General features: G+C 41.7%; 1 protein-coding gene across 1 annotated transcript in view; it reads left to right on the top strand.

Moving 5' to 3' along the window:
- Positions 1 to 9,355, top strand: part of syk (spleen tyrosine kinase) — a 19,679-nt gene extending 10,324 nt beyond the window's left edge. Inside the window, exons 5-15 of the mRNA XM_034896969.1 lie at positions 725 to 803; positions 931 to 986; positions 1,684 to 1,743; positions 3,014 to 3,098; positions 3,209 to 3,218; positions 3,814 to 4,104; positions 6,729 to 6,938; positions 7,637 to 7,826; positions 8,263 to 8,403; positions 8,583 to 8,695; positions 9,238 to 9,355. Of these exons, the coding sequence (XP_034752860.1) occupies positions 725 to 803; positions 931 to 986; positions 1,684 to 1,743; positions 3,014 to 3,098; positions 3,209 to 3,218; positions 3,814 to 4,104; positions 6,729 to 6,938; positions 7,637 to 7,826; positions 8,263 to 8,403; positions 8,583 to 8,695; positions 9,238 to 9,310 (1,308 nt within the window). The 3' untranslated portion in view covers positions 9,311 to 9,355. The remainder of the gene's footprint in view (positions 1 to 724; positions 804 to 930; positions 987 to 1,683; positions 1,744 to 3,013; positions 3,099 to 3,208; positions 3,219 to 3,813; positions 4,105 to 6,728; positions 6,939 to 7,636; positions 7,827 to 8,262; positions 8,404 to 8,582; positions 8,696 to 9,237) is intronic.
- The last annotated feature ends 1,465 nt before the right edge of the window (positions 9,356 to 10,820 follow it).

Below are 10,820 nucleotides of genomic sequence, written 5' to 3'. Positions count from 1 at the left end.
AAGTCTCTTTCCCAAAATTCAGCCTTGGTCCAGAATTCCAGCCACTAGAGCCAGTCCCACAATGAGCTTTCCTTAGTATGTGCCATTTCTGAGTCTGTAGCTTTTGACTTTAGTAATAGTGAAGTGGAGTTACTGCTGCAAGACGCTAATGAGAAACGAGACATCATATTTAGCAGCGTCAGCCGTGCATGCTAAGCAGTTACTCACGCCCTAACCCTAAGGCAAATAAATGATTTCAAACATTGATGATACTCCCCTGACATAAATGATGTGAATAATGAGCAGTAGTGTTGTATTCATTAAAATAACCAATCTTAATTATGTGTGAGATATTGAGTAACTAAAGTAACTAGTAAATAAAGCTGTCAGACAATGTTGTTGAGTAACTAAAGTAACTAGTAACTAAAGCTGTCAGACAAATGTAGTTGAGTAACTAAAGTAACTAGTAACTAAAGCTCTAACAGATGAATGTGGGAGAGTAAAAAGTAGAATATTTCTCTCTGAAATGTAGCGGAGTTGAAGTAGAAAGTGGCCTATAAATAAAGACTCAAGTAAAGTACAAGTACTTCAACATCTGGACGGGGTACAGTACTGGAGTAAATGTACTCAGTTACATTACAGCGCTGCAATGCTGTCATATCACTGTGGCGTCTGCAGGCTGTTGCAGACTTGTGTATTTCTAGTCCCGAGTGTGTACTACGTGATCTTCTGTCTCCCCCCCCAGCTCGTGGAGCACTACTCCTACAAACCGGATGGCCTGTTACGGGTGCTGACAGAGCCGTGTCCCCGACCCGACGGGGACGGTAAGACGCTCCCAGCGAATACACTCGCACACAAACACATGGTGCTGCATATGGATTAGTATCTAACAACTCAATGTTTAGGAATATATCCAAGTCTGATCAATATTGTCATATGCTGTGTTCATAGTGCTGATTGGACGGCCACTACTCCCACAGAACCATCCTGAATTAACTCCTTCCTTGGTAAATTGTGTGTGTGTGTGTGTGTGTGGTGTAAATTATACATTTGCATATTCTCATGGTTCTGTACCCCCAAAAACAGGAAGTAAGCTTGTCTCATACCTGCCAACATTAATCATGTATTAATGTATTTAGATAACTTTGAAATGGGTTTTAATTCTACATCTGGTTGTTACTCTATGTTTTCTGCCATATTTATAAATAATAAGAATTTCATACCGAAACATGTACTGTATGTCCATGTGATGCATGGCTACTATTTGAAGAGTTGGTTCACCGAATCACAAAAACAAAAAGCTTTTCTCACTTCCCTTCAGTGGTATTTCTGCATGCAGATCGTTTTTTTTTTTTTTTTTAAAGAAGTTTTAAATATCTGTGGCTGAGATTACTGTAACTCCAACACCTTAGACTCCTTTGTGTGCACACCAGTTGTTGTCCTTTCAACATACGTTTTATTTTGCTCAGAGATGAACAGGCTCTGTTATTTCTGTACAGTCTGTACAGTACCATGACCATGGAGATGATGTATACTGTAGGAACAGTGTCATCTTGTAGTTTACAGTTGAATAAGTCAGTGATATGACATATCCTGTGTGGAGCTAACCTTTGCCCTGAATGGGCCTCTACTGTACTGATCACATGACCATGACATCAGCAGGTCGCCCTCTGATAACCTCTCTGATATTTTGTTTTTTTTTAGCAGAAAACAGCGGAAAGGATTTTCAAAAAAGTCAGAACTGTTCTCATACCCGGCCAAAAGGTGCACAAACACTCCTCATAAACCTGTTGAACCCCACCCCCTTCCCCCCGAACCCCTCCCCCTGTGTGATTTTGCATCAGTTTGGACTAGATTGCTTGTTACTAACACAGCCCAGTTTTCCTTGCATCTTTGTTCTTTTCTTCATCATGCCCCTTTTCCACACCTTAGGCATAATGTTCTAGGCACTTACAACCCCCCCGCCCCCCCTGCCAATAATCAGAACAGGCCTGTCCAACCCTCCAGATATCTAATATTAATTTCCTTGACGTAATTAAAGACATTTGCACCATACATCGATACAGAAATACAGAAAAGGCACAAGTTGCAGAAAGATTCACCAGCATGCAGGAAACGAAATGTTGAAGCCAAAGTTCTGCCTAGCCTCAGTCTGATCCCAGATCAGAGCAGATAGAGTTACAACTGGAGCTCGCTGCGCACTGCACACTATTCATTATTTCAATCATAGTCGTCGGCCTGCAATTTCTGCCATAACACTACCCCCATCTAGAGGTTACTCACTGCAGTTACATACTGAGTCATGTGCTGTGTCCCGTCCTCCTCCTGGGGGGTGGGACATCCTGTATGTTTCAAATTGAACAGATTATTGAAATGAAGCAGATTTGATGTGGGCCGAGGAACATCTGGACACTAAACTTGTCCCGTAACCCTTCTTTAAACACATGTGACTGTTACTCCCGTGCGTTTAGTCTCGTCCTCTACGGAGCCCCTAAAGTGACATGAGGATTACTATTATTATTTTGTTCGTGCTTCTCATGAGCACAAGACACTTTTTGGTGAGCAAGCAAAAGTATCTCGGGCTCATAAGAACTCATTCTAAGGCTGGCGAAATGATGCCAACAAAGATCTGCAAAGTTATCTGGCTAAAGTTAATATTTCCCATTCATAGCATGAAATTGTTAAACAATAAGACAACAAGGAAGCATGAACAGTAGCGCATGCCAGTGTTGTGTATCATGTAGCCTGTATGTAAGCATACGTAAACCCAATGGGTAGACTCATTTCAGTACCTTTCTCCTTTATCTTAAGTCAAGGGTGAATGAATTCTGAATGTGAGAAGAACTACACATTCTAATGTTTTATTAAACCTTAACATTCAGGGCAAGTCTATCTAGAACACGAGTTATAAACTAACACTGGCACCCTGCTTGATTCACTCAAAGCAGATGACTTTTTAGCAGAGCACCTTGTGTTTTATGTGTTTTCACTCTATTGTTCCTCTTTAACATTGTCTTCTCTGATCAACTGACAGATCTGGGGATCTCCACCCAACACAACAAATGATGGTCCAAATATATATGCAATCACACCGCCCATTGATAAAGAAGGCAGAAGAGGTAAAGGCCGTTTAAGCACACTTGTATTCGACAGATTGCTAACTTGCTGGTACATCAGTCCTACTGTAGCTTCCCTGCATTTTTAAGAGCTACTGCTGTTAATTCAATAGAACTTCTAAGGTAGGAGGCTGAGACACCAGAGACCACATTTTTAGACAATTTGGCTCGGGACCCCTTGGCATAATTTTTCAACATGCAAGGAAGTCTTGCCTCGGAGTCTGGCTAACCCACACATACATTGTGGGATAGGACAAATACCACTCTGGGTTGTTTGCATTACTTTAAACCAATCACAACGGCGCTGAGGTCCGGACGCAGCAACGGTGGCTCCCCCTTCGGGGAGGAAGTTTTGTTGGAACTTTTGCATTTAGCAAAACAAACTCCATATGCAATATTAAATGACGTTAACTGTTGGCACAACCCAGTAACGTGAGCTATTTAAATCAGCTGATACATGGTCAAACCTCATTATCCCTTACCAGTGTATCCCAGTGTGTACTCCGTCCACAGCAATCCCACCAATCAGTCCCAAAATGTCCTAGTTAGAGAGGAAACATTCTTTGTAAATCTTTACAAATCGTATCTGAAAGAACCACGCAGGACAAACAAGTTTTGCAAGGTGTGGGACAGTGGGCATATCTAGTTTGAGCTGCTGCTATGCCCCATGCGTCCCATATAGACTCTAAAGGGTGCCTTGTGCATTGGTTTTGCTTAGAGCCACTGACCAAGTACAACCCAGAACAGGTTGTTTAATGATGTCTCAACTTCACTTCACATGCAAGTTTGCATACTGTGCAAGACTGATGTGTCAATCACTCAAATGTGTCATGGCTATTTCTCCATCAGAGGCCATGCCGATGGACACGGAGGTGTATGAGAGTCCATATGCAGACCCAGATGAACTAAGGAGTTCCACAGTGGATCGCAGCCAGCTCTTCTTGGAGGATGGAGAACTGGGCTCTGGGAACTTTGGTACAGTCATGAAGGGCATCTACAAGATGAGAAAGTATGCTGATTCACTTAGCATCACATTAAAGAGCAACTATTATATACTATTTTCAGGATTATACTTGCATTTTGTGTTAGAACATTTCTTTTTCAAACTGCCCATTGCCACTGGCACCTGTATTCACCCTCTGAATAAGATATTATGTAGGACCGCCTTTCTCTTTAATCTCTCCTCCTGAAAAACCCCAGTCTGCTCTGATTGGCCAGCGCGCTTCCTGGAATCTCCGGAGCCGCCGCTCCATGTTTCACCAGTTAAAGCTGGATAAAGCAGGACTTTGGACCATGAAAACTCACCAATAAAGGATTCTAAGCCAAATATTACACAACCAGACATGTCCCAGCAGTTAACTGACCGGAATTTAGGGAGAAATGACCAGCATTGGCAGAGATTACAGCTACGTCTTGTTAGCATGTAGCTACTTAATAGTTAGAAGTATGCTAACGTACATTTGTAGTGGAACAGGAGAAGGCTTCTGAACCAAATACTACCTATTCGGACATCTTTCAGCAATAATTAGACCTGGAATTGGGGCGAATTTAACAACAGTGGCAACCAAGATGACATTGTTTACTGCCGTTAGCAGTTGAGACTAATAGAGTATGGCGCCAATTTCAAAAATGAAAGGCTTTTAAACCGAATACATGCCAAGGCGACATTGTCGTTAGCGTGTAGTTACATGTGACAGTGGCTTAAAAACACTCCGGTCCTGCCTACTTGGAGCAGATGACCAATCATAGAAGGCTGGTTAAGAGTTGCATAATAGAAAGTAGAAAAAACTGCTGAAACTGGAGCGTTCAGAAAAGGTGGAAATCTGAACTTTTTAGCTAACAGGGATTTGTCTAAAATACATTTACCTCATTAGTTGAATTGTTTTGGCAGCGTTTAACATGAAAATCAAACATAACATTCTAGATATGACAGAAAACACTGAAAAGCATAATGTGTGACCTTTGAACCAACATACACACACACAGAGCCGCGGGAACATATTTTGAATTGGGGGTGCTGACAAATTTCCAGTGAGGTTTTCAGCCAAAGTCCACCACCACACAATCACAATTTATTTCACTGTATAGAGATTCAAATAATATAAATAGCCTATCCAAGACTGTAATGAGCCTGCCATAGGCTACTGACCCGGAAACACTAGAAAATAATAGACCAATATCGCTATTCAACCAAATATAAATTTCTTTCTTACCCATAGGCCTACTGTCAAGATAAAGACAAAAAAGTTCTAAGGCTTTGATAATAAAACTCCGACACATGTAAGCTACACCCTCCACAAGCATAAAAACCAAGAATAATGTCCATATAATACAAGACAGGACCAACTGGGCACGGGTAAGGCAGGATATAGGCACACGAGGGAGACATTGGCACAGGTTAATCACTGATTTATATTAAATCAAATGAAAGTAAAGCAAGCCAGTCAGTCCTGACACAAACATTGAAATAGAGAAATGCAGCCATGAGTTTTTGTAGCACAGCAATAGCAAATTAAAGGCATAATGATAATGGGCTGTATGTCAACAGTTCTTAACAGGGTCTAATAATTGTACGACAATACGGTAGGATAGTTAAAACAAAGGTAGGATATAGGATAATTAAATATAGATGCAATCTCATTCTGGTTTTCCAATAAGAAAGCTTGTAAAAAAACAAATTATCTCCAATAACTCGTATAAAGCTTTAGTTAAACCGTTACGGAACAGTTGATGCAGATTTTCTGCTCGGTGACAGCATAATAATAAATAATAATAAACCAGCATTCTTACCTTGTGCTGCGGTCATAACACAAAAAATCCTCATCTCCAAAACGTCTACCAAGTATGACCCCGAGGCTGCAGCGCTGAGTCGACGTTGTTAGGGTTCCCTCCGCGGCTACCCTGCTTCTGCTAGCTTTGCTAACAACATTAGCTGCCTGGTGGTCTGTTGCTAGCAGGTCGCGCTGGGAGTGTGGAGGTGGAGAGGTGCTGCTAGCTTGGCTAACAACATTAGCTGCCTGGTGGTCTGTTGCTAGCAGGTCGCGCTGGGAGTGTGGAGGTTAAACTGAATTTAGAGTACACCGAAACATCCACAATGAGCTAATAATACTAATAATATTTTGAAATTAACTCCCCACACCACTATTGCCAACACATGCACATTCTAAAACTGTGTGAAACGTTAACGACAGTGCTCTGAACATTATTATCTTGAATGTGACTTGAGAAATTAAATTGCTAACGTATACTGTATATAAAATGATACTAGAATCTTACCCAGCAAAAAAATGGAGCAAATACTTTTTAAACGGTCTTTTAGTACAATAAGTACAAGTACAGCAAAGGACATTTTAATGCTCAACCACAAAACTTTAGCAGAGAACAGTTGATGTGCAATTCATGTTGCTATCAGCCGCCGCAATCCATTCTTTGTGAATTTGCCCGTCTTTACAGAATTGAGCTTTTGACTCAGTTGGTGTACTTGTCTACCCTTATTTCACCTTTTTGTATTACTGATAATATGCAGAGGATCCTTTTTTGTTTTGTCTAAAACATGTGCCTTACATTTCTGTAAGGTGCATCTGTGGAGCGTGTGGCACATCCACCCTAATGCTAACCCTTCACATGTGTTAGGACAGAGAAGCCAGTTGCAGTCAAAATCCTGAAGAATGATGACAACCTCCAATCAGTAACTGATGAAATGCTGCGAGAAGCCAATGTCATGCAACAGCTGGACAACCCTTACATCGTCCGGATGATCGGTATATGTGAGGCAGAGAGCCTCATGCTGGTCATGGAGCTGGCCGAGCTGGGACCGCTCCACAAGTTCCTGCAGAAACACAAGTATGTACTCAGAGGCATAGTGATACACACCTGTTTGCTTTGAAATGGGATTGTTAAGGATACCGGGCTATCGCAGTGTGTGTTCGTTCCTAGAGGCTAAGGACGTGATTTCCTCTGTGGATGTCCCCCTCACCATTCCAAACCATTGTTAATTTATCAAGGTAGTGCAGGTGGTTTGAAATTAAAGGGAATTGCAAATGGCCTCCAATGTTTCTAACTGAGTAATGCAACTGGAAGTGCAGCGGACTCCTCCCAGGGTTCATTCACTTCAAGTGAATTGGGTGTTATTATAAATGATTGAGGTCTTGTCTGTGCCAAAATGAAAAAGGTTTTAGTTCAGTTAAACTATAATTAAAAGCCATTCACGATTGCCTGGGTAGCACACATGGTAGCGTGTGCCCGTATACATGGGTCTACTCCTCAACACAGTGGACGAGGGCTCAGACCTGCAGCCGTTTGCTGCAGGTCATTCCCCTTCTCTCTATCTTTATGTCTTCAGCTGTCCTGTGGAAATAAAGGCCATAACATCAGATAACAAAAAAATGAAAGCCATTCACACTTTGATATCATCTAACCAGAATTGAAGGCATCTCAAAAGATTGTCAGTGATCAGCCTGTCAATTTTCTATTGTGAGGTTTACATTTACAATAATTAGAACAACAGATTCTTGTATAATTAAACGATTGATCATTTTTAGGCAAACAACGTTGAAGAACATCACAGAGCTGGTCCACCAGGTGTCTATGGGGATGAAGTACCTGGAGGAGCATAACTTTGTCCACAGAGACCTGGCTGCCAGGAACGTGCTGCTGGTCACGCAGCACTACGCCAAGATCAGCGACTTTGGCCTCTCCAAAGCCGTCGCCGAGGAGCAGAACTACTACAAGGTAACCGCTGGGAGCCTGTGGGCCAAGCATGAAACACACATGAATACATATTTCTTTTTCTTACATGATCTGTCCCTGTTACATCAGATTTTTATTTCATATGATGAAATGAAGCCGAAGATGTACAGTATATTAGCAAATATAAATCCCTAGTCTGGCCTATAGGTACTGGAAGGTAGTCACTAAGGTATCCATGCACAGATACAGGTCCTCCTAACGTTCACTGTGACACCTGTATATGTGCAACATTAAAAGATGATTTATAAAACCATGTTTTTTAATAGCCTAGTATTATATGCACTAAAGGCCACCCTACACTTTATTGTAGGCCCAGTTTAACGCTTTAGTGCCTATCGTTGTTGATATTAATGAACCTCTGTTACGTTCAAGCCATTGAAGTCTTAGAAACCGATGTCTTGTGTGTCTCCTCCTCCAGGCCAAGGGTCATGGGAAGTGGCCAGTGAAATGGTACGCTCCTGAATGTATGAACTACTTCAAATTCTCTTCCAAAAGTGATGTGTGGAGCTTTGGGGTGCTCATGTGGGAGGCCTTCTCCTACGGCCAGAAACCATACAAGGTAGAAACATCACGCTAGCCGGAGACGTGACGACGCTTTGTTCACACATCAAATTAAAACTACATGTGTTTAGTGTGCAGGAATTTTTTGTTTTTGAATTTGTTCATTTTAAATCTGCAGTAACCCTACATGTGTGCCTGGTGGTGTCCCCCCTAATCAGAATGCTCCGCTGTTCACAGGGAATGAAAGGAAATGAGGTCATGCAGATGATTGAAAGTGGAAATCGCATGGAGGCCCCGCTCAACTGTTCTCCAGAGATGTATGACCTCATGAGGACCTGCTGGACATACAAGTAAGCCGGGTTTTTCTCTACGTCGTCACACGTAGTAATAGGGGCCGGGTTTTTCTCTACGCCATCACACGTAGTAATAGGGGCCGGGTTTGCTCCAAGTCATCACACGTAGTAATAGGGGCCGGGTTTGCTCCAAGTCATCACACGTAGTAATAGGGGCCGGGTTTTGCTCCAAGTCATCACACGTAATAATAGGGTCCGGGTCTTGCTTTAAGTCATCACACGGAGTAACAGGGGCCGGGTCTTGCTCCAAGTCATCACACTGAGTAATAGGGGCCGGGTCTTGCTCCAAGTCATCACACGGAGTAATAGGGGCCGGGTTTTGCTCCAAGTCATCACACGTAGTAATAGGGTCCGGGTCTTGCTTTAAGTCATCACACGGAGTAACTGGGGCCGGGTCTTGCTTTAAGTCATCACACGGAGTAACTGGGGCCGGGTCTTGCTTTAAGTCATCACACGGAGTAACAGGGGCCGGGTCTTGCTCCAAGTCATCACACGGAGTTTCCTTCAGTGTCTCATTGTGCTGTTTTCATGTCCTACAGGTGTGAGGAGAGGCCCGGGTTCTCCGTTGTTGAGCCGAGACTACGAGAATATTACTACGACATTTCCCAGTGATTCTTCACATGGACGCTGTGAAACAACCCAAACTGTTGGTTCATGGGAAAAACAGTTAATCGCATACAAATGACTCGTTTTGTGTTATGAAATATAAATGCTGTTGTAGAAAAGTGACTTCACCTTTTAAACATATACCATAATTATGCAAATTACATTTATTTTATTACTTTTCTCGTTCAGTACTGAATGTACACAATGTGGAAGTTGTAATAAACATCTTATTTTATGAACACACATTCATGTTACGTACTGTTACATAAACATATCATTTGGTATATATATATATATATATATTTAATCAAGAAATCCCATCAAGTGTGGTCAGAGTACAAAGGGAAATATCACACAAAAATACAATTAAATGAAAATATTAATAAGTAGATAGCAATATGCAAGCATACTTGGAAAAAAATGTTGTACATGATTTCATACAAATAAAAATGAAATATTATAAAACCCATTTTTGCTGTGTATCACCCCCCCCATATTTCTCTCCAACCTTTGCTGTCTATGCACTGTCACTATCCTATAAGGGAAGAAAGCCCCCCAAAAATAACCTTAAAAATGACAAAAACACACTACATCTGGCAAACAAAATCCTTAATGAGCTCTGAAAAAATTGGAAGAATCTTCTTCCAAAATAATATTTTTCAAAACCATTTAAAAAAAATGTAAACCTTGTGTTGCAGATCACTTTATGGTGGCCTGTAAGGCCAAAACGCGCCCCTATTCCAAGCTGCAACACATTGTAAAACATACAGAAGTGAAAAACCCAACATTTCTATCAGAGATAATCCATCTTTCTTTACTTCCCATTTGATGAAATGAGTAGAAATGACTGCTGATGAAAGGTAAACGGTTGGCTAAGTAACCAGGACTTGTTTTTTTGGTTTAGTTCTGTATCTGAGACTTAACTTAATCTAATGAATCCCACTGGGAGAAAAATGAGCTTAAAAATGAACAAATCCAGATGTGCATAGAGAGAGTTTGTTCTGCAGGTGGCAGCAGAGTCAACGGGATCTGTCCATCTGAACGCTGCACAGCGGCTCCTGTTCCTGGGTCCTCTTGGACCCACACTGCATCTGGACCACGTTATTGCCCTGACTTGTTTCCTGGTTTTCTGGATCTGGACCTTTTTGTAGGAACAGCCAAACAAATTGTCCAGTGCAGCTGTGTTGGACAAAAACATCAACTACCAAACAAAGGAAAAACTCTGCTCTTGCAATACTATGACTGATATATAACTTTTTCAGCATAACATACTATAACTTTATTGCTTTTTTCGACATGTCTCTCTATTTGGGGTTGAAATAGCTCAGTCCATAGGGAGTTGCGTTGGGAAGTGTAGGGTTGTTGGTTCAAATCCCTGTTGGGACCAAAGTACGGAGAGTGGACTGGTAGCTTTGGCACTGCCAAGATGCTCTAGAGAAAGTGTTGTTTCCCCCCCCAATGCTTAGGGTTAGTAGCTTAGTCTGTAGGGAGTTGTGTTGGCAACAGGAAGGTTGCC

Source organism: Etheostoma cragini, chromosome 16, assembly GCF_013103735.1.
Source record: "Etheostoma cragini isolate CJK2018 chromosome 16, CSU_Ecrag_1.0, whole genome shotgun sequence".
Classification (NCBI taxonomy): domain Eukaryota; kingdom Metazoa; phylum Chordata; class Actinopteri; order Perciformes; family Percidae; genus Etheostoma; species Etheostoma cragini.
Note: the sequence above shows the minus strand (reverse complement) of the source record. Positions and strands in the feature narration are given on the sequence as shown.